Source organism: Micromesistius poutassou, assembly GCF_964030765.1.
Source record: "Micromesistius poutassou genome assembly, chromosome: 21".
In the NCBI taxonomy this organism is placed as follows: Eukaryota; Metazoa; Chordata; class Actinopteri; order Gadiformes; family Gadidae; genus Micromesistius; species Micromesistius poutassou.
The window spans coordinates 2700077-2726405 of NC_140291.1; the positions used below are offsets into that span (position 1 = coordinate 2700077).

A 26329-nucleotide genomic window follows, 5' to 3' on the forward strand; every position below is an offset into this window, starting at 1 on the left:
TTTTTACATGTTGTTATACGTTCTATACATTTATATATGTTTAAATGTATATTGCTAACTTGCTTCATAACTTCCTCGTCTCACATTTAGGGTGTTTTTGTGTGTCAGCGACTACAGGGCAGACATACCATAATAAAACATCCAGCAACACATTCCCGTGGCAACATTGTGATGGTGTGACGGTGGCAGCATCTTCTCTAAAATGTGTACAGATCATCTCCTTATAGGCCGGACACCTACCTGCTGGGGGGTGTAGGCCGGGGGAGGGGGGCGGTCTTGGGCGGAGTCTCTGGAGCCCGTTGAGGCAGCGTCAGAGATGGACTGGGGTTCAGAGGTCAACAAGACAGGACCCCGAGACACGGGTGAAGTGGTGCTCTCCAGGTCGGCTAAGAGAGCATCTGGAGATATATATATATATATATATATATATATATATATATATATAGAGAGAGAGAGAGAGAGAGAGAGAGAGAGAGAGAGAGAGAGAGAGAGAGAGAGAGAGAGAGAGATGGGAGAGTAGGAGAGTAGGAGAGCGAGAGAGAACGAGAGGGAGATAGAGAGAGGAGGAAGGAGGTCGTTAAATAGGGAGGACAAGGGAATAGATAGACCCTGATAGATGGATGACTAGAATAGAGAAGGAGAGTTTAAGTGTAAAACTAGAAGTTTAATGACTCTGAGATAATAGATAATAATCAATCATATAGATAGATAGTCAGGTCAATGTGACACTAACCCTGTCACAAGGGTTGTACTGTCCCTACAATGTCTTTCTGTTCTCAATAATCCATCCCTGCAACACTGACCTTAGATTAATCATGTCTAACCTTATAAACATAATCATCTCTGATACCCTAACTTAAACATCTATAAGCTAATACATGAGCTTAACCATGTCTTAGATAAGAGTGTGGTAGTTAATAGACACATGATTTGTTGGTTAGTGAAGCAGGTGAGTGAGATGTAGGTTGACCAAACAGACAAAGCAAGCAGAGAAGGGCTGGAGCCGATGCAGGACTATTTGAATAGATGACAGATAGATGGGCTGACCGAAAACATAAAGAAAGATAGGCAGGCAGACAGACATGCAGACAGAAATGCAGGCAGACAGACAGACAGGTTACGTACCAAACACAACAACACGAGGACTGAGTGGGTAGCTCTCAGGCCCTGCTAGAGAAAGACACACACACGTCAGCCAGAGCATAGCACACACACACACGCACGCACACACACACACACACACACACACACGCGCACACACACACACACACACACACACAAAGCGCCCGGTCACACACACTACTTCAGCATCTGGAAGTTGGGTGCAGGTATCAGATAATAAAGGCTGAGCTTATCAAAGACCACCAAAAGGAAGTGACATTGCAGGAAACTTCCCTTTGGAGGTCTGACCGACGGGAAGTTTCAGAGAGAGGGCATTATCACACTGCTGTGTGACATCACCACAGACACGCCCCCTTGGGTGCGTGACCTCACCACAGATACGCCCCCCCTCGCTCTGAAATGTTAATTTCATGCATCATAAGACTTGTGTTTTTCTCGAGGGAAGTGTCTTGTCATTTTGAAACAGGGTTAGGGTTAGGAACAAACAGCCGCATGAAAATAACCGCACTTCGGAAGCAAAGTTAAAATGTCCAACTTCCAATTCCAAATAGCATGAAGGAGAGAGAGTTTAAATAAGAGACAAGAATTAAAAGGCAGACTTAAACAGGAGGTCTCACGCCTTACATTCCATGAGGGTCCTAAACCTATTGATTTGGATGATGTGGGTTCATTATTACACATAAAGGAATCCCTGACATCCCCAAGGCAATAACAGATTGTAGTTAATTATCTCTGGCTGATATTGCAATGGTCAAGAAATTAAACAGATCCACTCATTGTCATTCCCAGTTTTGCGTTCTGAAATAATTAGGATATGAAAATACTGACCCACTACTCTCCCCCTTTCCCCTTCCCCTTATCTCTCTCTTAGTCTCTCTTTCATAAACAACCCCAACACACACACACACACAAACTCCAATACCACACACACTACACAGACACACACATACGCACACACACGCGCACACACACACACACACACACACACACCTCTCAGAGTGTGTGTCCTGCTCTTATAAGGAGCTGAGTGTGGCTGGATGCAGATGACCATATTTAGAGTCCTGCCGTGCTGTTTCTGTTGGCCGGCGGTCGCACCAACGAGAGGTCTTTCCCACTCAGAGCCATGGCCCGCAGTCACCAAGGAAATGCAGCGTAAACAAGCCCCTGGAGCTCTGATTCACGCAGCGCTGCAATCCAACACAGATGTTCCTCCGTTTCACCTTGCCGCTGGCTACGCTACGCTATACCCCCCCCACTAACTCTGCCCACCACCATCACACCACCCTCTACTCACACCACCACTCTCCCTCCGGCTACGCCAGACTGGACCCCCACTAATGGCACTACAACTAATACACCTCCCCCAACGTCATCACCCCCCTGCTCCACCGCTACCACCCTCACTACCAACACCACCCCCACTAGGAGCCAGCACTCAGACTACCAGATTTGCTAGTGGAGCTCCAGCGAACACTCTAACCCACCGCCATTACTACCTCTTCCTCCAACATCATCATTATCGATTCATCATCATCATCATCACCATTACCCTCCTCCACTAACCGCGTCCACCACCATCATGAGGAACAAGGATTAAGTTTAGACTGCAGGTCAGAGAGGGTTAAGTTGAGGTATTAGGGTTATAGATGGTTTAGGTACTATAAGGGATGGTTCGGTTTAGGTATTAGGTTGGAGATGGTTAAGTTTAGGTGAGAGAGGGTTAGGTTTAGGTGTTAGGGTTACAGATGGTTAAGTTTAGGTGTTATGTTAGAGGAAGTTAAGCTTAGGTGTTATGTAAGACAGGGTAAAGTTTAGCAATAAGGTTGGAGTTGGTTAAGTTAGGTATTAGGTTAGAGATGGTAAATATTATGTATTGGGTTAGAGGTTCAGTTTAGGTATAAGATCAGAGATGGTAAAGTTTAGGTATTAGGTTTAAGAGGATTAGTTAAGGTTAGAGATGGATTAGTTTAGGCATTGGGTTAGAGATGGTTTATTTAAGGTCTTAGGTTAAAGATGGTTAAGATTAGGAATTAGGCTAGAGATGGTTAAGTTCAGGTATTAGATTAGAGACGGTCAAGAGTCTAGGTGTGGTCGGGGTCAGGATAAAGATCTGAGAAAAAGCATTGCATCATGGGAATCCTCATCTGGGCCATCTAGTCACAGTTCCAGTGTCTCCTCCAACCCTTACTTTTCTATTCTGTGGCTTCCTCTGTTGAAACAGCACCACAGCGCTGGTCTATTTCCATCGACAAGACTCGTCGCCAAACAAATTACATTTTCTACGGCAGCATGTGAAGGAAGAAACACGGGGGAAAGGGGACCAAGTGAAAGATATTTACGATAGAAGACTGTCCATCCGGCTGTGTTGATAACACACTAATGGACTGGGCAGCTCTTCACATCGAATCAGCAGGACTTGATTACATTTTCAGTAAATAAAGACCCCTCTGACAAGGACATTATAAAGCTGTTTCTCTCTATGTGTGTGTGTGTGTGTGTGTGTGTGTGTGTGTGTGTGTGTGTGTGTGTGTGTGTGTGTGTGTGTGTGTGTGTGCGCGCACGCGCGCGCGCGCGCGTTTGTGAGCGTGTGCGTGTGTTTGAAGAGGCAAAGCAAACATGTATTCAGATGAATAGCATCCATCCCCATGGGTGGTATTGAACAGTGATCTGAGGTAGGTCCTGTTCGACACCTTGATCAAACCTCAGTCTCTTTCTCGGTTCGTTTAGAAAATACTCAAGCATGTTTTTTTTTTTTTCCTGAAACGGAATAGAAGTCGTAGGCATCTTCTACCCTGACAATAAACCAGAGAAAAATATGTTATCTTACCTCTCAAATATGTGGATATTTCTATGTTAAAACACTTTTACGTGAAGACGTAGACTATAGCTTTATTTTGTCCTACATAGATATTCTCCTCACTTTATTTGACGCGCGGCTTCTGAAGACAATGTTTGAGTAAGAACCGCTCACATGAACATGCTATACATACCCAAATCATCCATAATTACAGCTTCAACTCTTTCACCGCTTGTACAGAGAAAATAGTGCCACCGTTAACCAGTTTTCTTCTTTTCCAGAGCAGTTCCCGGTGTCTGGTAACACTTTATAGACTAGCGCTATTGTCTACGCTGGCCCCCTGAATAAAAAACTCCGTCCCGTTATTCACGGAATAAGAGAGGAGGGCGTTCCGTCTTTCCCCTTCCTGTGTAATGTAATGTAATGTAGTATAACGTGAGGGCTGGTCGTTCAACGCGCTACCGCGGGCTCAAACCGGAGGAGGCGTGGTCACATCCCTGCGGTAACCCACCCACCCCCCCTCTATTCCCCGGACACATGACGTCACCCCTGACATTCCTAGACCATATTTGGGTTAGAAATTTAAGGATTTTGCGGTTGAAGGGCAAGACCAGCAGGAGGCCACCCATATACTTTTCGGTGTTAATGGTTAAAATTTAACTAATGTGTGCATTGTATTTTTCTATTTAAATTAAAGTTTCGAGCCAACAGTCAGTCTGCTCCACAGCAGTTTAATTCAGATGATTAAACTGAACCCAGGACATTATTTCCGACTTCATCCCCGCCCACAACGATGCGTGTCTAGATTAACATTGAAACATGAATCTAAAAATGTCACAAAACGTATACCAAATACCAGAGATAAGGCTTTAGATAACTTTTAAAAACAGCATCAACCAAGAACAGAACAAATCTCAGCAACGTAAAAAAAAAAAGAGAAAAAACTTTATTTGAGCTCACAGTTACAAGCTATGTTCATATTGTGAATGGGGGGGTGGGGTCTGGGGGCTGGGGTGTACATGTGCCACGCATGGTGTGGTGACGAGACATGAGTTTATCATCCTGGTCCTTCTCCAGACCTGTTGAACCCAACAGACTGAAACTGGACCCCTGGTTCCGGTAACGGCCCACCTAGCTCTCAGTGCTATGATTCCTCAAAAAAGGCTCTTAAAACAGGACATGACAGAGCTTGGGGTCACACTAGAGACATGACAGCACAGGAGCTTTAAATAAAACTAAACAGCATTTACAGTGTTGAGGAGGGCCTCCTGCCGAGGTCAGAGAGTCACGCTTGGCAAAATTAAAAGGTTGGGATGGAAAGTTCTCCGCTCTCTTTTCCTAGTGGTCCTACACCACCCAACCAGACTGGTTGGGGCGGTGTAGGACCACTAGGAAGACAGATACGCTCAAGTCCTAGTTCACTAGAAACAGGTACCTACTGGGAAGATATCCATCTTCTACTGAAGTTGAAGATAACAAGTTCACTAGGAACATGGGTACCTCCACCTTTGAAATCATTAGAAAGATAGGCATCTAAGAGGCATCTAAGTTGCAAGAGGCAACTTAAACTTCTAGTTCACTAGTAAGATAGGTACCTTCCCCCTCTAGTTCACTAGTAAGATAGGTACCTTCCCCCTCTAGTTCACTAGTAAGATAGGTACCTTCCCCCTCTAGTTCACTAGTAAGATAGGTACCTTCCCCCTCTAGTTCACTAGTAAGATAGGTACCTTCCCCCTCTAGTTCACTAGTAAGATAGGTACCTTCCCCCTCTAGTTCACTAGTAAGACAGGTACCTTCCCCCTCTAGTTCACTAGTAAGACAGGTACCTTCCCCCTGTAGCCAACTTGAAAGACAGATACCACCAACCGTCTCCTGAATACATCAACATGATAATAAAGATAGATGGGTGGGCATGCTAGCCGGGCTAAAGGAGCTGACAGGCTGAGAAGGCTAACCAGAAGTGATGTGCAAGGGAGAGAGGGAGAGAGGGCGGGGGGGAGGGTTGGAGGTACCAGGAGGAGAAGCGGGGCTCCGTTTGAGTCATCTAAAAGTGCCCTCTCTCCCCAATGCTGTCCTGTGATTTAACTGATATAACGGCTCACACCCCCACCCTCCCTCCACCCCTCACTGGACGGTCTGCTCGCTGGCCGTGCTGCTGGAGTCCTGTGGCTTCATGACGTCGGGTAACTCTGGAGGGCTGGAGAAGCTCTCCATCTGGAGCGCCTCGAACATCTCGTCTGGAGCAGAGGGAGAGAGGAACAGGGAACAGGCCGCACACAATGAGATCATGCAAGGAACAGGCCAGACATCTACCGGTCACGTTGATCGGGTTGGTGAGGCCTTCTGCATGTGAACGCTTGCTTGGCGACAAAACCCTTTCTGATTAAGATCCCAAGAAAACACATCACGCTCACAAACCCACAGAAAAGGAACATGTTAACACACGTTGAGCCTGACACGTCGCAAAGTGTGAATCTGGATTTTTATTTCTGGAGGCTACTGAAGTTACTAGCAGAACAGGCTCAACATCAGAAACTACAGGTGGCAAGTCATATGCCCATGAAAAGCTCCAAAAATAGTTCAGTATCTGCTTTGCCATTCATTCTGTATTTGATAAAGCGCAACCTGGGTGCTGCTACACTCCAAGATCCATGAGCCCAATGCCAAGCTGGAAGAAGCCCATCTTCAAGTTGCTCAGTTAAAATATTTTCTACTTTGGTGCTGACCTTTGGACAACCCAACCCACAATCACATTCCACTCTGATATAGTAGCAGTGAAAATAAAATAATGAACAGTTTTATGGATTAATAATTCATAAATATGCTGCAATACCGGCAGACAGCAAAGAAAAGAATTTGAGGGAAGGAGGAAAGGAAAACAAATTTGAGTATTGAATTGAAAAGTATTGAATTTGAGATTACGTAAACTGCCGTTGTGTCTGGAAAGCCAAACCTAGCTTCTCATGGACATTTCGTTTTACAGACTCACAGTCGCTTGCTAGCCACAGGTTAACCATATTCAAAGTTTAACTTAATCAAACACTGATTAACAACGGACTGAAAACTGTTTTACCTGTCAGAGAAGGCTGTGATAGAGCACACCAACGCAGCTTGCGTAATTCACGGTGAATTAACATCAACAAAACTTCCTGAGAAGTTTGCGATGACCTTTTGTCAAATATGGAACTCAAGATTAGGAAGGAAACAAAGCTCTAAAGAAGACACGCCTTGGTCTGCTTGGGTGTTCAGCCATGGAAATGTGTTCATGCTAATGAATCATACCGAGGTCACATGATATCAACCTGCAGACCAACAGCATTATCTCAACACTAAAACACAACTAGGCACTAGACATTACAACCGCCTTCGTTACACATCTGGTATTGACAAAGTGCATCTCATCTTAAACAATCCCCCTGATACTGTACAAGCCCTTAATAAGCTTCCTCTTTCTAGCCATGCGAATACATTACAAGCCCATAAGAAGCTTCTTCATGCTAGGCCTGGTATTATATTACAAGCCCTTGGGAAACATCCTTTAGTGTTAGCGATGCTTACACATTACAAGCCCATGAGAAGCTTCTTCATGCTAGGCCTTCCATAACTTTACACGCCCTTGAGAAGCATCTCTCTCTGTGAGTGCTTCCTGGTAGCAGGACGTACCGGTGATGCGGAAGGCCAGGCCAACGGTACCGGGCGCTTGGGGTCGGGCTGTCTGACTGGTGAAGCCACAGTCTCCCAGAGACTTGCTGTCCTCCAACAGCTGCTCGTCCTGGTGAGAGAGAGGAGAAGATATATCGACACTGAGTGTGTTGTGTATGTGCAACACTGAAAATGCAACAAGACAGTCAGAGTGTTTACATACTCTGCTTGTTCTGATCCGTTTTTTTTTTTTTTTTAAAGATCCTCATTGGGGGCACTTTCACCGATTTCAGTTTCTATTTCTCATTAAAGCCAACATGAAAGATGTCTCAGAATGAATGAATTTGTCTAGCACACACTGTATGGATTAAGTTGCGGTTGATTGATTGATTGATTGATGACAGAACAGGACTGACACTGACACGGGAGGAGAAAGCCCCGGACTCACTTTGTAGAGGCGCTGGTCCTCCGGGGCCCTCTTCAGAATGCCCTCCACGATGCGCTTCAACTCGTACACGGTGGTCGACTCCTTGGCGTCCGTGAAGATGGTCGTCTTCTGACGCCGGATCATTAGAAAGACGTCCTGGTAGGAAATAGAAAAAGGTTTCACGTTCCGTATCACATCCTCACATAATTTTATTTTTTTTCATCTATTTAGCACATTTTTTTCTATCTGTATTTCATTTCAGTAATTTCGTGTTTTAGTTGGTTTAACTTAAATGTATTCCTTTTTTTTTTACCATGTTGAACAACGCAAAGAACTGAAACTGAAACTGAAGCCTGAAATTATCTGTTCATAGATAAACTATCATCATAACGTTACTGGCTGAAACAGAAAGTGTTTAGGGACCTCCTAGTTGGTGTAATGATAAGATAGTGTGTATGTAAATAACATTTCACTAGAAATTCGATAGTTATATATTTATGCATAGGCAAATTCTACGTCAGTTTTGTGCGTATATACGCAGCTGTCTATCATTTCACATTAGTTTATTCTTTAATGAAATTTCGTGTTTGTTTTTTATTTCTGCCAGCCATTTTTATAAAAAATCTTCTGAGCTGAGCTGAGCTGAGCTGAGCTACTGTGACCCCTAGGATTCATAAAGTAGTGTGGTTCTCCACGTACTGCGAACCGAAATATTAAGAACTAGATCAGCAAGACTTTATCATACGCTCTGCCGCAGTGGCTCCAAGTAAAGCTAACCTGGTAGCCTGTTAAAACATTAAAACATCACATATAATAAGACATAATCGAATGTTCTTGCAACATTCACCTCTTCCCCAGAGATGGCTACTTTAATATATGTACACCTGCTGTGCTAAATCGATCATAATCACGATAATAACGTGTTGTAAACTCACCATGTCGAGTGCTAAGCTAGCAAGCTCCGACCCTCTGGCTCCGACTAGAGCCCCGGACCTGCAACGCGCATGCGCAAAGTCATCCAAATAAACGTAAGCGCGTCACCCGAAAAAAAAAAGCGTCGCCTCGCGGATGACGTGAGGGGGCGGGGGCATTATGATGATGACAGCTCTTCGAGATTTGGCGCGAGCAGTTTGTTTGGGTGCCACTTATTTGAATCCGGTCGTCGCGAGCCGCCTCGGATTATCGGTGAACGGTGAACGATGAGCGCTGACAACACACCGGAAAACCGATCTCAGAAGGTAACGTTAACAGTTTAGTGTCTTGGCGTTGTCGTCGCTGTTGGTCTGTCGCTGCTGTCGAAGATAGTTAAACTTTCGAGCTGGTGGTGGTGTTGTTGACGTGTACGGTAGACGTGTACGCGGGGTTAACGGGAGACGTCGACGTGTGGAACCAGAGGGCGACTCTCTGCTGTCGCACCACCGTAACGTGGCCGCTGTCCGCCGGGCCTCTTTATTATAGAGTTATTATTATTATTATTATAGAGTTTATTGAATGCCATGTGTGCGTGTGGCAAACGACTCGGGTAGAGGTACAGGCTGCTGACTCAGTTCAGTTGTTTGTTATTTGACTTGATAACCAGACAGTCGTTATTTTTAACCAAAGTGACGTCACCCCAGTACGAGAACCTTTACCCCACCTCTTATGTAATGAGTTTTGCTAATGTTCTGATCCGTCCTGTCAAACCTGTCGGTGGATCTGATGGTCATGCTGACTCGTTTCGGTCAGTCCAGTCTCCTCCGTTTATAAAGGACAGTATCGAACTCTGGGATTAACATAATATGTTAATCCCAGAGTTCGATACTGTCCTTTATAAACGGACAGATAATATGTTAATTCATCTTACTTTAAAACGATGTTTGTTACGTGAACAAACATCGTTTTAAAGTAAGATGAATCCAGCAAAGGAAAAAGTTAAATATTGGCATTTCCAGTAGCCTACTATTTTTAGAAAAAAAAAAAAACATTTATATTTAGTTTCCTTCGTCTGATGTCAGCTATCTCCTGTTAACAGCTATATTATTTCAGGTTTTTTTTAAAAAGTTGTTTTCCCTAATCAAACTTGACCCCACCCTGTCCTAATGGTTACAGCTAACTGCCTAGAGAGGAGCTGACGGCTGTCTGTCCCCCCCCCCACCGCCGGCCCCTGCTGACAGAATGATGTCCGTCACCATAGAGACGACCCTGTCCACCACCCCTCTGCCCCTCCCGGTGCACTTCGCCCACGCGGAGCAGTCCTTCTCCCTGAAGAAGAGACGCCTCCCCTTCTCCTCCACCTCCATGTCCTCCTCCCCCCATTCCTCCCCCGTCTGCCTCTCCCGCACCCTGCCCCCCCGGCCCTCGGCCAAGGGCTGCTGTGGGTCTGTGAGCAGGGTGTTCACCCCCCGGCCGTCTCTCTGGTCCCCACTGTCCCGCTCCCTCAGCGAGACCCAGCCCCCAGCCTCGCTGTACGACCCCGCCAAGCAGCAGTCCTTCTTCTCCCAGTGCTTCACCCACCTCGGCCTGGTTGGGCGCGGCTCCTTCGGGGAGGTTTACAAGGTGAGAGACGGGGTCCTCCTTGTCCCCCTGGTGAGGCCAGAGGGTAGCCTGGTGGTTAGGTTGTTGGACTCCTAGAACCCAATGGCACGGGGTCTATGCTCCCTTATGTCTGCACCTTAATGACATGTATCTGAATTCACTGTTGATTGCTCTCAACAAAGCCGTCTGCTAAATGACACATAAGTAATATAAGCTAATAACGGAACACTTTTACGGAACACTATAACGGAACACACAAGACATCGTGTGTGTGTGTGTGTGTGTGTGTGTGTGTGTGTGTGTGTGTGTGTGTGTGTGTGTGTGTGTGTGTGTGTGTGTGTGTGTGTGTGTGTGTGTGTGTGTGTGTGTGTGCGCTCGTGTGTGTGTGTGTGTGTGTGTGTGCATGCTCGTGTGTGTGTGTTCCCAGGTGCTGAGTCACAGAGACGGTCGGCAGTACGCCGTGAAGCGTTCCGTGCACCGCTTCCGGGGAGGTCGGGAACGCACATGGAGCGTGGGGGAGGCGCGAAACCATGAGCGCCTGGGACCCCACCCCCACATCCTGGCCTTCATCGCGGCCTGGGAGGAGGGGGACCGCCTGCACATCCAGACGGAGCTCTGCTGTACCAACCTGCAGCTGCATGCAGAGAACCAGCCTGCTAACATAGGTCAGTTTTATATATAGCACTACAACCAATAGGACTAAAACATACGGAACTACAGCATATAGAACCAAGACGTATAGAACCAGCTGGCTGGTGTCTTTATATATAGGACTATAACATAAAGAACTACATATAATATAGACATATAATGACATAATAAACAACGTGTGTGTGTGTGTGTGTGTGTGTGTGTGTGTGTGTGTGTGTGTGTGTGTGTGTGTGTGTGTGTGTGTGTGTGTGTGTGTGTGTGTGTGTGTGTGTGTGTGTGTGTGTGTGTGTGTGTGATAATAGCAATGATGAAATAAGATAAATATCACAGCAGTATCTCTGGGCTACTCTTTAAATTCAGGTGACCTCAATGAATCCGGGGGAAGTTGTTCACCCGCTCCATGTGTTTATCTCTCCAGACGAGGCGACGGCCTGGGCCTACCTGTGTGACCTGCTGTTGGCCCTGCAGCACCTGCACTCTCAGGGCTTTGTTCACCTGGATGTCAAGCCAGCTAACGTGTTCCTCACCAGGTCGGGACGCCTGAAGCTGGGGGACTTTGGCCTGATGATGGAGCTGCAGCCGGGAGGGGGGTGTCCAGTGAATGGGCGGGGCAGGGAGGACGCGCAGGAGGGGGATCCGAGGTACATGGCCCCGGAACTGCTCAGGGGAGAATACGGACCTGCTGCCGACGTCTTCAGGTGAGCACACCTGTCCATGTGACTGAATATCAAGTGAAAGGTAAAGGTTTGTGAGTGTTGACCTGCTGTCATTGGTTTTTGGCTGATAAATGTAAACATATGTTCGAATACAAGTCTACTTGTATTCTTCTCTGCAGTAAACTCTTGTCTTATGTGTTGTCTGTTAGTTTGGGGGTGTCCATCTTGGAGCTGGTCTGTAACATGGAGGTTCCTAAGGGAGGAGAGGGCTGGCAGCAGCTCCGGAAGGGCTGTCTCCCCACAGAGTTCACCAACGGTAGGTCCCTCACTCACTCCACCTCTCCTCTCCTCCTCTACTCTCTTCATATAACTTGGGTTTTGTGTGCGATGAATTGGGCTTGTAGAAGTGTATTTCTGGATCAGACCCCTGATCCATGTTGTTGTTGTTGTTGTTGTGTTGTGTAGTCCTCTCCGATGAGCTGCAGACAGTGCTGAAGATGATGCTAGCTTCAGAGCCCTTGGAGAGAGCAAGCGTCCCTCAGCTCCTGTCCCTCCCCTCTCTAAGGAGACGCCTGTGGAGGAGGCGTCTCTCCCTTGTCCTCCAGGAGACGGCCCTCTGGTTGGCTTCTCTCTATCAGGTCAGACCAGGGACCTTCCATAGAAATGTTATAACCAGGGCTACTTGGAAGAAAATGTATCAGGAACCTAAGTTAACTTGTAGAATTCCAACAGCACAGGTTAACTTCAGTTCAGGCTGAAGTTAGATTGTGGAATGTCCCATAATACCAGTTTAATTTTTGATGGTTCCACAAGTTCCCTTCTAGTATGGCCCACAACACCAATTGACTTCCAGGATGTTCCATAACAACCACACCATTTAACGAGTCGAACGGGAATGTGTTTCCTGTGTAGTCGACGATGCTGTTCAGCTGGAGGCTTTGGTTGTTCCTGAGGCTGCCCTGGCTGCCCAGCTGGAAGACCCCCACCCCCAGCACCCCTCCCAGGGACAGCTGGGAGAAGGAGTTCGCCCTGCCCCTCACCAGCAACGCCGCAAGTCTAGAGGACGACACCGTGTTCCTGCAGGAACCCCTAGAACACTCCATGGACCTCTCCCCCTCCTTCCCACAGAGGTAACACCACTACCCATATATCTGAGCATACCCTTGTAGTAATAAAGAACAAACTGCATATTATTAGTATCCCATAAAAATGTATGCTTGTCATACAATCTGGAGACAAACAAAAAGTTAAACTACCAGCAAATAGGTTCCGGGTTCAAGCCCCAATGTCTACTAGTAGGAGTAAGTATCCCTTAACTTCTCCTTAATTACCTGTCTCTGTCGAACTCACTATTGAACCTCTACCTACTCTGTAAGGACCCGTCTCTATATGGTTGTGTGTATGTGTCTGCAGGGTCCGCTCCAGGCTGTCTATGGGCAGCACCTCCACCCCGCTCCCGAGGTCACCTCTCCGCACCCCCAGCCCCAGCCCAGGCCTCGCCCCCGCCGCCGGCTTCCACTCCTCCTCCTCCTCCCCCACCCAGCACTCATCGCGCTTCGCCCACAGCAGGAGCGGCACGCCGGTCGTGTACCCGGACTCCCCGGGCAGCCACCGTTCCCAACGGGGCGTGTCCAGCCGGCGCTTGGCACTCGGGCTCGGGGGCGAGGTGGTGGAGGGCACCCTGAGCTGGGACCTGAGCATCGAACCAAAGAACCTGCTGAGGCTGTTTGAGGACACGGAGCGAGAGGACCTGCGCTGAGGAGGCCAGAGGACCCTAACCCCGTTGTGGTCCCCGATGACCCCCGCTGCCATCACAACCTGCCATGACGACGACAACCTGCTGCCACCACCACCACCACGACGACCAGCCATAGCCACAACCCCCACTGCCATGACGTTTCCTGAATTAAAGAGTGAATCTGTTTTAAGGGGATTATTATTATTGAGGGATCAAAATGTAAATAAGCTAAGAGCTTATTTAAAGAAGCCTCTGTTGTAGAACAATGCTGTTGACTTTGTCGTGCTGTTCATCTTTGAATTGTATCAGAAAATGTTGGATTTAATGTGTTTTGATTATTTGACACTTTTAACTTCAAAGCATGTCACTTTTCTGTGTGTCAGTCCAGTCTGCTGCTGCTACTGCATGTTTGGGCTGAATGTATTGTAGATGTTTACTGTGTCAACTCGCTGTTCACCGAGGATAAATAAACCTACTCTAAATCAGCCACACAAAATATCATTTTTTTTTAGAGCCGTTCAAGTGTGTATCATCCACAACGCTAGGTGGCGATAAAGCAACCATTTATTTGTTATTTTATCGAGGAAGCCGTCGTGGATAATCGTAACACAGTTCGTAGATCCGACCCAGGGCCAGTTGAAGCAAGCCTTGTTTAGAGGACACGGTAGAGACGAAGACATATTAACTGATTTCTAATCACTGTTTAGCGGCCAGCTTATACCACCAGGCAACACCTGATCAAAGATGTTTCAGCGTAATGTGTTTTTGAATAGCTTTACATTGTAAATTCCGCCTTTCGTCCACCGGCACGGCTATTTTATTAATGCTTTATGGATTCATAATGTCCTATACGACCGAGAAGTAAAGGATTGTCTGGGCAACGGCGCTGTGCATAGAAGGGAGTGCAATTCAAAGTAATAGTACTTTTCCTCAGATGGATTTTGCTGTGTACAACTAGGTCTTTCTGGCCGTGCCCCCACCCCGGTTGTTTGCCGACCTGAGGTCCCGTACAGCGGTAAACTTGGAAGTCGAGCGTATTTCATGTAATGTATTCGATGACTTTCGGTTGACTATTGACAGCTGTGTGAGTAACTACATAAAGCCCAGTGGATCAGCCTCGCAATTCTACCGTGGTTGACTTTTTATTAGTCCAAATATGTTGAAAATGGAGCGTCTGAACTGCCGTGTGGCCAAGCTGCTGTCGGCCGCGGTGCAGGAGGTGCTGGAGGTGGTGAAGGAGACGGTGTCGGAGTACCAGGACAAAACCGCCCGGACGCAGAGGGAAAACGAGAGTCTGAAGAGGAGGCTCCAGGAACTGCAGGAAGAGAACCATGCAAAACACTCAGGTGGGCTAGCAGCATACTCTCCAGTGGCCTGACCAGAATAGTTTAGTAGGGGTGGCCGAGGATGAGAATAAACACGGCCACCGCAACACCTTTTTCAAAAGGTGCAGAGATTGTGTACTTCCGAAAAAAAACTCCCAAAATACAAATATTACATCAGTTAATACAAATCATTATGTAGTTAGTTACACATTATTTGATAGAAATTGGGATTTGTAACTAGATTTTAACAATCAATCAAAACCTTAATCAATCACCAGATTAAGTTTGCAGTTCATAACAGCCAACAGTTTCCATTCACAGAATCGACATGTTATTGTTCTGATTGGTTGGTTTTTTTGTTGCCTGTAGGACTCCGATCTCATCCCATGGCGCCTGAACAGGAAGTCCAGCAGAAGGAAGAGTCTGACCTGGAAGAAGCAGACAGCCAGGAGTCGCTGTCCTTTCCCTACTTGGGTTCTATTGGTACTCTTCCCTGTGAAACACAAATCAGACCCAAGTCTCACGTCGGTCCATCCCTCCAGCAGCAGAGACGCCACAGACCCAGTCTTGACCCAGGCCAATCAAACAAACCTCCTAAGACCGACCCAACGTCTAATCACAATAGTTCTACTGGCCTGTTGTCCAATCACAACAGTCCTACTGGCCAGCTGCGCAATCATGGCGGTTCTGCTGGTCTGTTGTCCAATCACAACAGTTTGACAGGCCCAATGCCCAATCACAGCAGTTCTGCTGGTCTGTTGTCCAATCATAGCAGTTCAGCAGGCACAATGCCCAATCACGGCGGTTCTGTTGACCTTTTGTCAAATCAGAACAGTTCAACTGGCCCTCCTTTCCTCTTCTCTAGAAACAGTCCTGGTTCTCCGGTCCTGCTCACCCCGAAGCAGATAAAGACTGAGCCTGACTGGGCTGATCACGACCCTGGGAATGAGGTCCTGCCAGCAGGGTACTTTCATGAACCCCCGGCCTGCTTCGGATCAGAACCGTTTGCCCTGAACCTCACCGGAGAAGAGGAACCCTTTGACTGGGCTGGTTCCGACCTCAACCCCATTTCCTTTGACCCCACGAACCCCAGCCAGTCCGGGAGCAGAACGCTACAGCAGAGAGGGGTGGGTCGACCGAAGCGGTACTGCTGCGCTCTGTGCGGCCGGGCCTTCAGGCACGCAGGGGACCTAAAGAAGCACCACCGCGTCCACACCGGGGAAAAACCGTACTGCTGCTCGGTGTGTGGCAAGCGCTTCAGCCAGTCGGGCTACCTGAAGATCCACCTCCGCCACCACACTGGAGAGAGACCGTACGGCTGCACCCAGTGTGGAAAGCGCTTCAGCCACTCGAGTAACTTTAAGAAACACCAGTTGACGCATCTATAGTTTATAGATCTTTACGTCACACGGATCAGGGCTAGGGATAAATGTTTTAAAGACTATAAATGTGGAAAATGGTGTGTTATGATGGAAACTGTTCCAGGATTTGTGCGCATTTGAGAGCATTTGTTTTGAATATGTTTTGGCACACAATGTGTAATACTGTAATCACATAGTATTTGGAGTGTCAGAATTTATGCAATAGCTTTAGTGCAGTATTGACTATGATGGGTTTATTAATTTCTTAATTTATCATTAAAGGATTTTCGAGTCACACTATTATACCCGTTCTTGATTCACCATTCAAGCAATGTTTCTTAATAGGGCTTCAGAATGCATCATGGGATTTTTTTGTTGGTGATCCATACCGAGAGGACTGGAAAGTTGTAGTACTATTGAACATAACAATAAACATAACAATGTCTTCCCATAATGACAAATTTAGGGGGTTGGCCTCTTGGTAGGAAGACAAATAAACATTGTCTAGCTGTCTATATATATATATATATATATATAAACAAAAAAACAGTCTATGTGCATAGACTCCACATTGACTGCTTCAACCAGTTGCTACAATCCAAAGGCCAAAGCGTCCATGATTGCAGTATGTAGGCCTATATAGGTAGATGGACAGGTAAGCCATCTAATAATTACATTCAGGCCAAATTAAATTATTGGAGGGGATTATTACATGCGACAGCCATAGATACTGGATTTGTCTACAAATATGTCCAAAAAATGCTTCTAAAAGGAATTGCCTACAGTATATTTAATTGCTAAACGATGGCCAGAAAAGCATTACTAGCATTTTTTTGGTTAGTATATTATTGCAGGAGAGAAGTTGGAAGAATTACAATTCCCTGAAGATACAATACTCCATTACCCACCAAGCACTGCGCGAATAATACGGAAGAAGCTGTAGCTAGGAACAAAAAAATTGCTATGGAAGATGTCGGGTTGTAAATAGAGGTCTTTCTTCTTACTTTCTTATTCAGGATGAGGTAGGGATTATGTAAAGTATACTAGACTATCCGTTACACACTAGTTTGTGTTCCCGAACGTTGCAAGCAAGTCAAAAACCATTTAGGCGATAGCAGTCGGGCTCCTTTGCCGATCATCGTAAGCCGTACATAATGGCAAAGCTGGAGCGACTGAACGCCCGTGTGGCAAAGCTGCTCACCGTGGCGGTGCAGGAGGTGTTGGAGGTGGTGAAGGAGACGGTGTCGGAGTACCAGGACAAAACCGCCCGGACCCAGAGGGAAAACGAGAGTCTGAAGCGGAGGCTCCAGGAACTCCAGGACAAGTTGCTTCAAGCGGGTAGGTAAAAAAAAAGCCTACCGAATGTCTTCACCGAGAGAAGGTAGAAGGTAGTCATTAACTGAGTTCCTTGTGTGTAATTACAGATCGCATCGCTGCCCTGTCGGTTTGTTTGAATAAAACCACCCAACATGAAAGAGCAAAGGATGAAATCCCTGGTGGGGGACAAGAACCGAAGCTATCTCCAGCCCAGCCGGAGGATGAGGAGGAACGAAAGGAGGATCTGATATTCTCCAGGGACTCGGATGAGGCTTACTGGATCCCTGATGAGGATGACGATGATTCCATGACCCAAATTATCTCCAACTCCACGTCCGTGAGTCCTCCGTGTTCGCTGATGCCGCAACCGGTCAAGAGAGAGTCTGACGACCTACAGGACCCAGGCTCACCTGGGCAGGTGAACCAGAGGGAAATGTTCCAGTGTGGAGTTACAGCGAGAGGCAGATCACAGGACAGCGGGGGTCCAGCTGGCGAGCCGGAGGACCCGGGCATGGCTGACATGGGACGCTACTCCCTCGAGGCCAAAGAAGAGATGGATGACGATGATGATGATGGTGGTGATGTAGCAGCGGCCAATCAGGAGGCTGCGCCATTTCCTTTCTTGGGTTCTGCCGGGGCTCTCCCCTATGAGGCCTCTGCCCGACTGAAGTCCCTTGTCGGCTCCTTCCTCCAGCAGCAGCAACGCCATGGACCCAATCTGGAGCCAGGCCCATCTAACAACAAACCCACTCCTCAGACCAACCCGATGTCCAATCACAGCAGTTCTGTCATCCCTATGCCCAATCACAACAGTTCCGCCGGCCCTCCTTTAAACCGTTTCCCTGGAGACAGTCGTCCTGGTTCTCCGGCCCTCTTCACCCCACAGCAGATCAAAACCGAGCCCGATTGGGCTCAGTCGGGTACTGCAGGGTACTTCTACGAACCCCCACCCTCCTTCGGATCGGAACCCTTCGCTCTGAATCACACCGGGGCAGAGGAACCCTTTGACTGGGCTGGTTCTGACCTCAACCCGCTATCCTGTGAACCCGCCAAAGCAGCTGCCAGTCAGCCGGGGAGCAGCACATTACAGACAGCGGTGGGTCAGCCCAAGCGGTATTGCTGTACACTCTGCGGCCGGTCGTTCAAACACGCCGGAGACTTCAAGAAGCACCACAGGGTCCACACCGGGGAAAAACCTTACTGCTGCTCAGTGTGTGGCAAGCGATTCAGCCAGTCGGGCTACCTGAAGATCCACCTCCGCTACCACACAGGGGAAAAGCCTTACTGCTGCCCGGTGTGTGGCAAGTCCTTCAGCCATTCTGGCTACCTGAAGATCCACCTGCGCTACCACACTGGGGAGAAACCATACACATGCGAACACTGTGGCAAGGGCTTCAGCCACTCCAGTAACCTCAAGAAACACAAGCTCACCCATCAGGCAGTGGTCTAGACTAGAGCACTATGCTTCTAGTTTATACATGTGTGGCAGAGGCCGGTTCGACCGCTCGCGGGTCTCGAACCTGCCACCTCTCGAACTACAACACTACCGGCATGGGAGTCGAACGCTCTAACCACTGAGCTAAAAGACCAGGCTTCTAACTCAGCGGCTAGAAGCGTTCTTAAGGCTAGGGGTGTGAGGATTTTCAACATACTACCGCCAGCTAGCCCAGGCTAGTTGGCATCCGTTACACATGGAACATGATGATCAGTGCTGCGGATTATGTACAGGGACTTGGGTGTTTTAGAGGTTTTAGACATGTTTAAACTGTGTTTTATCAGGAACTGTTTGCTCTGCTGAGAGGTCTCCTGCTCTATAAGAAGACAGGTGTTGCTACCAGAGCCTTAAATAATATGGCTAAAACTGATGATATGATGATATGTCACCTGCAACAGCTGTCAGGAATAGAGCGTGTCATGTTTAACATGACCGACACATGACTGTGTGGACCTTTATGAGGCTGGCTCAGGAGGCACTTCTCAGGGATATTGCTCAAGGTGTGATCCCCAACTCCATCCTTTGATAGCATTGGTTTCAGTAAGCTCTGCTAATTGTAATTGTGGACCCCAATGAAGAAGGAAACTCATTGGAGTACATCTTTTAATAGATGCTGAACTACTGATTCAGTTAGTGCCAACAAAATGTTTTCCAGGTTTGATTTGATCTGTATCCCAAATATCAGAATTCATACTATTGCAATGTTTTAGTTTTGTAGCCAGATTCTATAATAGTGTTTAGATGTTGTAATAAATATTAATCGTTTTGTGATGTATCCATGTTCCTGTCTTGCTATCAACTGGCTTTGTCACAGCTGTGGAATGTATTTAAACATATTATTTTATAATTATTGTCCTCTAGTAATTACGTAAAGGAAATTTGCAAAACAAATGGATATAATAGTTCTCTCATGCATATGGATGTCAAATGTTACTGTAATGTCATGTAGTGCTACTGTAAATTAAAGCTCTGATTGGCAGCTGCTTTAGTGAGCACTTTATCCAATATAATCATGATATGATATATTCATAAACCTACCAAGGTTTTCCAAGCGTGTCTGTCGATCCTCCTGCAGTTAAAGGATCTCCCTGTTTATTTTGTGTACTTTTATCTTTATTTATCTTTTATGGCCAACTCGTTCGAGACGGTTCAGGCTGAATAGGGTACAAGTTGTATGTTCAGAGTTGCCCAATAAAGGTTTAATAAGAAACATCTTCGTCTAAAATCTCTATACTCCTGATAAAAACCAGTAACATAAAAACACCCAGCCGGACCTCGGAGTCTATCTAACGGTAATGACTTAAAGACCGGGTAAACCAAAAATAATTATGGGTTTTGAGTTTATAATACCACAGGAAAATATATTATTAACCACCCTGCCAAATTTGAAGGACTAAAAAAATCGCGAAGTATATAAAATTATGCTTCAAAGTTGATGAAAAATGAGCAGTAATCCCTGGCTCAGGACGGTGGGGGCGTGTGCGCTGCAGGCCAGGAAACCACGCCCATCACCGGAGAGGTCCAACGGGCAAGCTAGCTGCAAACTGACAATTCAAATCAGACTCGTGAGCGGTAAAACCATAGACGGGTGAAACCACAGAATGCTAGTGCGCGGTTAATGTATTTATACCTAGAGGGCAGCAGGGGGCGGGTTTATGTGAGTAGGACCGCTTTACGTAACGCGGTCCTCGATGTAGACCCGCCCATTTTAAACCTGCACACAGAACATTCTCTGAGGCCTAGCTCCTCAAGGAAATGATGAATGGGAAAAATATTTTTTACATGTTTTGAGGGACACATTTAAGGCCTAATTAATATGATAAGAAGAAAAATACTGAATTTGGTTTACCCGGTCTTTAACTTTGTCTAGTGTAGCCTAGCCTAGCTACCTAGCTAGCTATCCTGGTGCGAGAATACTCCATTACCCACAAAGCCACGCGCGAACAACACGGAAGAAGCTGAGGCTCGAACAGAAAACAATATTTGTGTGATAGATTTCTGAAATGTGAACTAGTCATCCATGTGGTCGTGTGTCGCGATATCTTATTCGTGGCTACGTAGATCATTTATTAAATTTTACTACACTACGGGACGCAATTCGCTGTACACGTCGTTGTGCTCCCATAGCGTTGCTATTAGGCGTTAGAAACTGCTTGCTGGTATCTTCATTTTAACACACACACACACACACACACACACACACACACACACGTTACGTACGTTATCACATCATCGGTGTGTAGGGTCGCACATAATGGCAAAGCTTGAGCGACTGAACGCCCGTGTTGCCAAACTGTTGACCGTGGCGGTGCAGGAGGTGCTGGAGGTGGTGAAGGAAACGGTGTCGGAGTACCAGGAGAAGACCGCCCGCACCCAGAGGGAAAACGAGAGTCTGAAGAGGAGGCTCCAGGAACTCCAGGACAAGTTGCTCAAAGAGGACGCAGGTCAGTAAAAAAACAAAACAATAAAGAAGGTAGTAATTATCTGCACACACTCACGGTGTGCAGCCATCTGTTTTAGATCATGCACCATTTCCTGATATAATTGCCTGTTACAGATCGCAACTCTTCCCTTTCGGAGTGTTTAAGTAAAACCAGCCAATATGAAATACCAAAGGATGAGATTCACGAGGTGGAACCTGAGCCAAAGCTGTCCCCAACACACGAGGAAGAGGAGGAGGAGGAGAGGAAGGAGGAGGTGGTGTACACGAGGGACGTGGACCCATCCGCCTGCGTCAGTTCCCCCGGTCTTGTCGCTGACCACTTGTCTAACGGGACGAACGCCGCCATGACGGGTAACATGTCTTACTGGCTGTCCGGCGAGGAGCCCAACAACCCCATGACCCACATGACCTCCGCGTCCGTCAACCCGACCTGCTCTCTGATGCTCCCGCCCATCAAAACGGAGCCCGACACCCTGGATGACGCGCGAGGCGGCGGTGGCGGCGGTGGCGGCGGGGGGAGTGGCGCTCCACCACACGCGGCGCCACAGGACCCCGTCGTGGACGACCCCGTCCACTACGCCGAGTCCAGCGGCCTCAGCTCCTTCGTCAACTCCTTCCAGTTCGAGTGTCCCCAGGAGCTGGCCCCCGGGGGCCCGGCGGCGGTGGGGACTGCGGCGGCGGCGGCGGCGGCGGCGGGGGGGCACGGCCGCTGGGGCGGCGGACGACCGGACGAGACCTACAACTGCTCGCTGTGCGGCAAGACCTTCAACCGCATGGGGAACCTGCGCAGCCACCTGCGCTGCCACACGGGGGAGAAGCCGTACGGCTGCCAGCACTGCGGCAAGCTGTTCAGTCACATAGGGAACCTCCAGAAGCACACGCGCATCCACACCGGGGAGAGGCCCTACGCCTGCCTGCGCTGCGGCAAGCGCTTCAGCCAGTCCAGCCACCTGAAGAAGCACCAGCGCATCCACATGGACCGCCACTACAGCCTCAAGTGACCCGATGCACACCACGCCACCACACCTGGTGCTGCTGCGACCCGACAGTAGGATTCCAAACATTTTCCTAATGCTCAGGCTCAGGCTTGATGACTAGAGGGTCGGAGCACCAGCAGCATCACAATAAAGGAGGACTCGTCACAGCGCTTTCCGACTTTGTAGCCAATCCCGTTTGTCGTGCGTGGTGGTGGTGGTGGTAGTATATGTCTGAGGAGGTTGTTTGAAGAATGACTAAAACCCTCACGGTGGTTAGGATACAACTGATGTATCCTCGGTCTCCAAGACGATTCAGTGGCCGCTTTGGTTTGTGTCAAGCAGTTCCAGCAGTCCGACAGTTTTAACAGCGGGTATGAAGTTTGAGGGAAATATCAGGAGATTTGACAGGAACAGTGGCCGAAAGTGGGGAACTTTTGGAAACCAGCCAATATGTTTGAAAGCGATTGCTGTCTCGACTGGTGTTTTCCCAGTTCTCCAGTGAGAGCTTGAAGACTGTGTTTTGTCCACCTGCTGTATAACTGTGTGTGACTGTACACCATTGGGTGGTGTTTCCGTAGCAACCAACCAAACGCAGCAGGTTGGCATGGGTATATGAAATATATTAAACACCCTAGGAGATTTTTCTTTTTTTTTTTCTGCCATTGTGTCATATAATTAGTTTAATATCTTTTCTCATAAATCTTCACTTGGCAGCCATCTCACTTCAACAATAGCTGACATCATTTCAGGTATCTCTCCTCAGATGTTGAGCCAATTTGTCCAGGGAGCCTCAACAGCAATTTAATCATAATAAATCCCAGCCAAAAGGTACCGAGTTGGGCACCAAATGTCAGTTGCCTGTAAACAGAGCAATACATCTAACCCCTACCGGCTCATTAATAACCTGTATCTATTCGCAGTGGCTAAAGAAGGATAGCAATGTAATTTGGTACAGCAGTTTGAGACTTGTGGTTTTAAAACGGATAAAGGGTTCATTTTGTCTGCACACAGAATAAGATCATGCCAGATAGAACAAATGATTGTGAATAAATAAATACACATTTTAATAGTCTATGTGGTTGCGATTGGGACGGCGACTTTTACTTTGACAGGTCATACTGGATGGACATGAAATGTTTCCGGCGGTAAAAAACGTCACGTGACGCGTGTTGGTTTGTTTTCCTCCTCGATAGTTCTTCAACATCTAAAGAAAGATCTTCATCGTTCAGGTAAACGATGCATTGCTAATGTATTCATCGTTTAGTTTACATTCAGCCGTCCCATATGGATATTAGTCTGCTGCCAAAGGGATTCGAACCCATATCCTCATAAGCCGCGCATCAGTTCGTTCATCGAGGAGTTCCTACCTCTGCGAAACGATTGGACAGATGTGTTGATTATACATTTATAATTGCGTACTACATTTCATAACGTATATATTCCTGCATGTAAAACAATTTCAATCGTACACGTTTTAAAAGTAGCATATAAGGTAAAACGAGTTGCAGAATTGGGGTTTAGAAAACTGTAATTCGTTGCGTTATTCTTAGTTATGTTAAAGATGTGTGTATATATAGATATTATTGAGGCAATGAGCATCAAAGTACCAAAGCAGGGTTAATTTGGGGAAGGAGCTCCGTAACACCGCTGTCTCGGCGCTAGGATGTCCAAGCTGGAGCGCCTGAACTGCCGGGTGGCCAAGCTGCTCTCGGCCGCGGTGCAGGAGGTGCTGGAGGTGGTGAAGGAGACGGTGTCGGAGTACCAGGACAAAACCGCCCGGACCCAGAGGGAAAACGAGAGTCTGAAGAGGAGGCTCCAGGAACTCCAGGAGAGGTTACTCAAAGATGACGCAGGTGAGAAGTGGACCAAAGAGTTCCTACACAGAGGAGAGGAGCATAGTCATTCAATGTAAGCTTGTAGTTGAGATAAAACAAGCCAATGAGATGAAATGTCATGTGAGTTGGAGTTATGTTCATATAACTTGCATGAATGACTATACAGCATCCATATTCATCCTGTATCTCTCCATACATGTAGATAGGCTCAGTTTTTAAGTTCATGTGCTGATACCGCACTGTCAAATCCCTGAATGCTAATTTATTTTTTAATTATCTGCTTCTCAGCTCCTCTACGTCCAGATAAGCCTGCGTTTGTAGATGCCTCATCCAGACCTGACGCTGTTGGTGGAATGCTGCTCCCAGACCCAAGCCCGACACAGATCCTGGAGCCTGGGTACGCCCACCAGCGTGAGGACCCAGACATCTTGGAGGCTGGATACCTGGACCAAGACGACCCCGGGGACTGCAAGACCAGGTTCACCATCGCCGAACACTGCAAAATGGAACTGGTGGAGTCGTCGCATGAGGCTGGAGGGGAATCAACTATTGGCTTCACGTCGGGTGACCTGGGCTGGGACGTCCACGCGGCCTCGACCAACCAAACGGGCTCCTCTGGGTCAGGTGACCTGCTGGCTCTGAGCCTGGCGTTCATCAAGAGGGAGCCAGAGGAGGAGGAGAGGGGGTGTGTTATGGTGAAGCCACCAGAACCCAACCCTAACCTTAGCCACAACCCTCCCTCTGATCACAGCCCTCCCCCAAACCACAACAGTAGTAACCCTCCACAACCGTCCCACAGCGGGGTGGACTTCAACTGGGAGGCCCCCTGTCTGGAGGCGGTGTCATTCAGACAGCCCCCTCACGGCGGCGGTGGCGGCACCAGACCCAGCAGGTCCGAGGACCACGCCGGCAGAAGGTTCGGGTTCTCCAGGTCCGGCAGGGGAGCGAGGGACAGCTGGAGGAGCAGGATGGAGCTGCTGGTGAGGAAGGAGAAACACGTGTGCTTCCTGTGCGGGAAGACGTTCAGCCGCCTGGCCAACCTGAAGATCCACCAGCGCTCCCACACCGGGGAGAAGCCGTACCGCTGCAGCCAGTGCGAGCGCAGCTTCAGCCAGGGAGGGGACCTCACCAAACACATGAGGGTCCACACGGGGGAGAAGCCCTACTACTGCAGCCACTGCGGCAAGAACTTCAGCCGCCGGGAGAACCTCAAACGCCACCAGAAGATTCACCAACAGCGTCACCCGGCCTTCAGGAAGCAGTGATGGTTTCCCTCTAGTGCTGGGGCCACGTTCTGGGTGAGAGCCTGGTCGTCCAGAGCCCGGAACAAATGCCCCTTTCTCTTATCAGCGCGCCCACCCATGTGCGGCGGTTTTCCATACAAACTCGTATCTGGGGTGGACACGAGCGCACAAAGGATACTACACAGTCCTGCTCGCAAGCAGGGCTGGACAGTGGACACTCCTGCCTTGTCCCCCTGTGTTTCTGATGGCATGGTACTCTACGATTAGCTCAAACTGTCTTTGGCGTAGTTAACAGCAACACCTTCGAACGTCACAGCTCCAAGGTATTGGAGAAGCAAAACGTGACATGATTCAAACCTGAGTTCTGAACACGGCCGACAATGACGCTGGTTATAGCTGATGAAGAAAAGAGTCGAAGGTGTCTTTATGTGGATTTGTGTTGTTGAACAGGAAGCAGGGCCTCAACAGTTACCAATTTAACCCACTGGGATCTACCAAAACCCTGACCCTAACTCATGACTCATACCATAACACAATGACGTAACCCTTAACGCCTCATCCTTACGCTGAACCTTAACCTCTGACTAGAACACAGAATCTAACCCTGACTCACACCATAACACTATGACGTAACCCTTAACGCCTCGTCCTGACCCTGCACAGTGCCTTGCGTTTACACTGAGGCCCACATCATATACATATACATTTGGGGATTTTGCTGACACTTTTATCTGTAGCGACTTAACAACCATTCATTCACACACCTACGGCAGAGCCAACCACTG

General features: G+C 47.8%; 6 protein-coding genes across 7 annotated transcripts in view; 4 read left to right on the top strand and 2 right to left on the bottom strand.

Annotated features, from left to right (window-relative positions):
- Nucleotides 1-4267, bottom strand: part of LOC311366513 (transforming growth factor beta-1-induced transcript 1 protein-like) — a gene marked incomplete at its 3' end in the record, with an annotated part of 9459 nt that extends 5192 nt beyond the window's left edge. Inside the window, exons 1-3 of one of the 2 annotated variants that reach the window (XM_084485299.1) lie at nt 4113-4267; nt 1126-1170; nt 241-398 (exon numbers count right to left, since the gene is read on the bottom strand). In XM_084485299.1, coding sequence (XP_084341425.1) covers nt 241-398; nt 1126-1170; nt 4113-4125 — 216 coding nt within the window. In that variant the 5' untranslated portion in view covers nt 4126-4267. The remainder of the gene's footprint in view (nt 1-240; nt 399-1125; nt 1171-4112) is intronic. The other variant, XM_084485300.1, reaches the window with a different exon arrangement.
- A 582-nt stretch (nt 4268-4849) lies between these two features.
- On the bottom strand, nt 4850-8987 carry LOC311366643 (elongin-B-like). Its single transcript, XM_084485439.1, has 4 exons — nt 8924-8987; nt 8010-8144; nt 7583-7691; nt 4850-6156 (listed from the first exon to the last, which is right to left on the bottom strand). The coding sequence occupies exons 1-4, from the start codon at nt 8924-8926 to the stop codon at nt 6044-6046; spliced, it is 360 nt and encodes a 119-aa protein (XP_084341565.1). The 5' UTR covers nt 8927-8987; the 3' UTR covers nt 4850-6043.
- A 129-nt stretch (nt 8988-9116) lies between these two features.
- On the top strand, nt 9117-14013 carry pkmyt1 (protein kinase, membrane associated tyrosine/threonine 1). The gene is made up of 8 exons (XM_084485421.1): nt 9117-9226; nt 10077-10523; nt 10930-11167; nt 11572-11851; nt 12019-12125; nt 12275-12447; nt 12722-12939; nt 13223-14013. The coding sequence occupies exons 2-8, from the start codon at nt 10143-10145 to the stop codon at nt 13566-13568; spliced, it is 1743 nt and encodes a 580-aa protein (XP_084341547.1). The 5' UTR covers nt 9117-9226; nt 10077-10142; the 3' UTR covers nt 13569-14013.
- A 174-nt stretch (nt 14014-14187) lies between these two features.
- LOC311366702 (uncharacterized protein) lies at nt 14188-16490 on the top strand. Its single transcript, XM_084485503.1, has 2 exons — nt 14188-14893; nt 15242-16490. Exons 1-2 carry the CDS (start codon nt 14704-14706, stop codon nt 16258-16260), a joined length of 1209 nt encoding a protein of 402 aa, XP_084341629.1. The 5' UTR covers nt 14188-14703; the 3' UTR covers nt 16261-16490.
- Nucleotides 16491-17211: 721 nt separating this feature from the next.
- Nucleotides 17212-20255, top strand: LOC311366701 (uncharacterized protein). Its single transcript, XM_084485502.1, has 2 exons — nt 17212-17571; nt 17658-20255. The coding sequence occupies exons 1-2, from the start codon at nt 17388-17390 to the stop codon at nt 18998-19000; spliced, it is 1527 nt and encodes a 508-aa protein (XP_084341628.1). The 5' UTR covers nt 17212-17387; the 3' UTR covers nt 19001-20255.
- A 760-nt stretch (nt 20256-21015) lies between these two features.
- Nucleotides 21016-26316, top strand: LOC311366756 (uncharacterized protein). Its single transcript, XM_084485545.1, has 5 exons — nt 21016-21489; nt 21603-22485; nt 23617-23694; nt 24128-24318; nt 24589-26316. Exons 1-5 carry the CDS (start codon nt 21300-21302, stop codon nt 25563-25565), a joined length of 2319 nt encoding a protein of 772 aa, XP_084341671.1. The 5' UTR covers nt 21016-21299; the 3' UTR covers nt 25566-26316.
- The last annotated feature ends 13 nt before the right edge of the window (nt 26317-26329 follow it).

Bases quoted from the DNA above. Each gene is read 5' to 3' on its own strand.
- LOC311366643 (XM_084485439.1), bottom strand. The intron at 7,692-8,009 runs GTGAGTCCGGGG...CTCTCTCACCAG, and splicing joins AGGACCAGCGCCTCTACAAA to GACGAGCAGCTGTTGGAGGA. The intron at 6,157-7,582 runs GTACGTCCTGCT...CCTCTGCTCCAG, and splicing joins CCTGGCCTTCCGCATCACCG to ACGAGATGTTCGAGGCGCTC.
- pkmyt1 (XM_084485421.1), top strand. From the start codon at position 10,143: ATGATGTCCGTCACCATAGAGACGACCCTGTCCACCACCCCTCTGCCC. The intron at 11,852-12,018 runs GTGAGCACACCT...GTTGTCTGTTAG, and splicing joins CCTGCTGCCGACGTCTTCAG to TTTGGGGGTGTCCATCTTGG. The intron at 12,448-12,721 runs GTCAGACCAGGG...TTTCCTGTGTAG, and splicing joins GGTTGGCTTCTCTCTATCAG to TCGACGATGCTGTTCAGCTG.
- LOC311366702 (XM_084485503.1), top strand. From the start codon at position 14,704: ATGTTGAAAATGGAGCGTCTGAACTGCCGTGTGGCCAAGCTGCTGTCG. The intron at 14,894-15,241 runs GTGGGCTAGCAG...TGTTGCCTGTAG, and splicing joins GAACCATGCAAAACACTCAG to GACTCCGATCTCATCCCATG.
- LOC311366701 (XM_084485502.1), top strand. From the start codon at position 17,388: ATGGCAAAGCTGGAGCGACTGAACGCCCGTGTGGCAAAGCTGCTCACC. The intron at 17,572-17,657 runs GTAGGTAAAAAA...GTGTAATTACAG, and splicing joins GGACAAGTTGCTTCAAGCGG to ATCGCATCGCTGCCCTGTCG.
- LOC311366756 (XM_084485545.1), top strand. From the start codon at position 21,300: ATGGCAAAGCTTGAGCGACTGAACGCCCGTGTTGCCAAACTGTTGACC. The intron at 23,695-24,127 runs GTAAACGATGCA...TCTCGGCGCTAG, and splicing joins GAAAGATCTTCATCGTTCAG to GATGTCCAAGCTGGAGCGCC. The intron at 24,319-24,588 runs GTGAGAAGTGGA...TCTGCTTCTCAG, and splicing joins GTTACTCAAAGATGACGCAG to CTCCTCTACGTCCAGATAAG.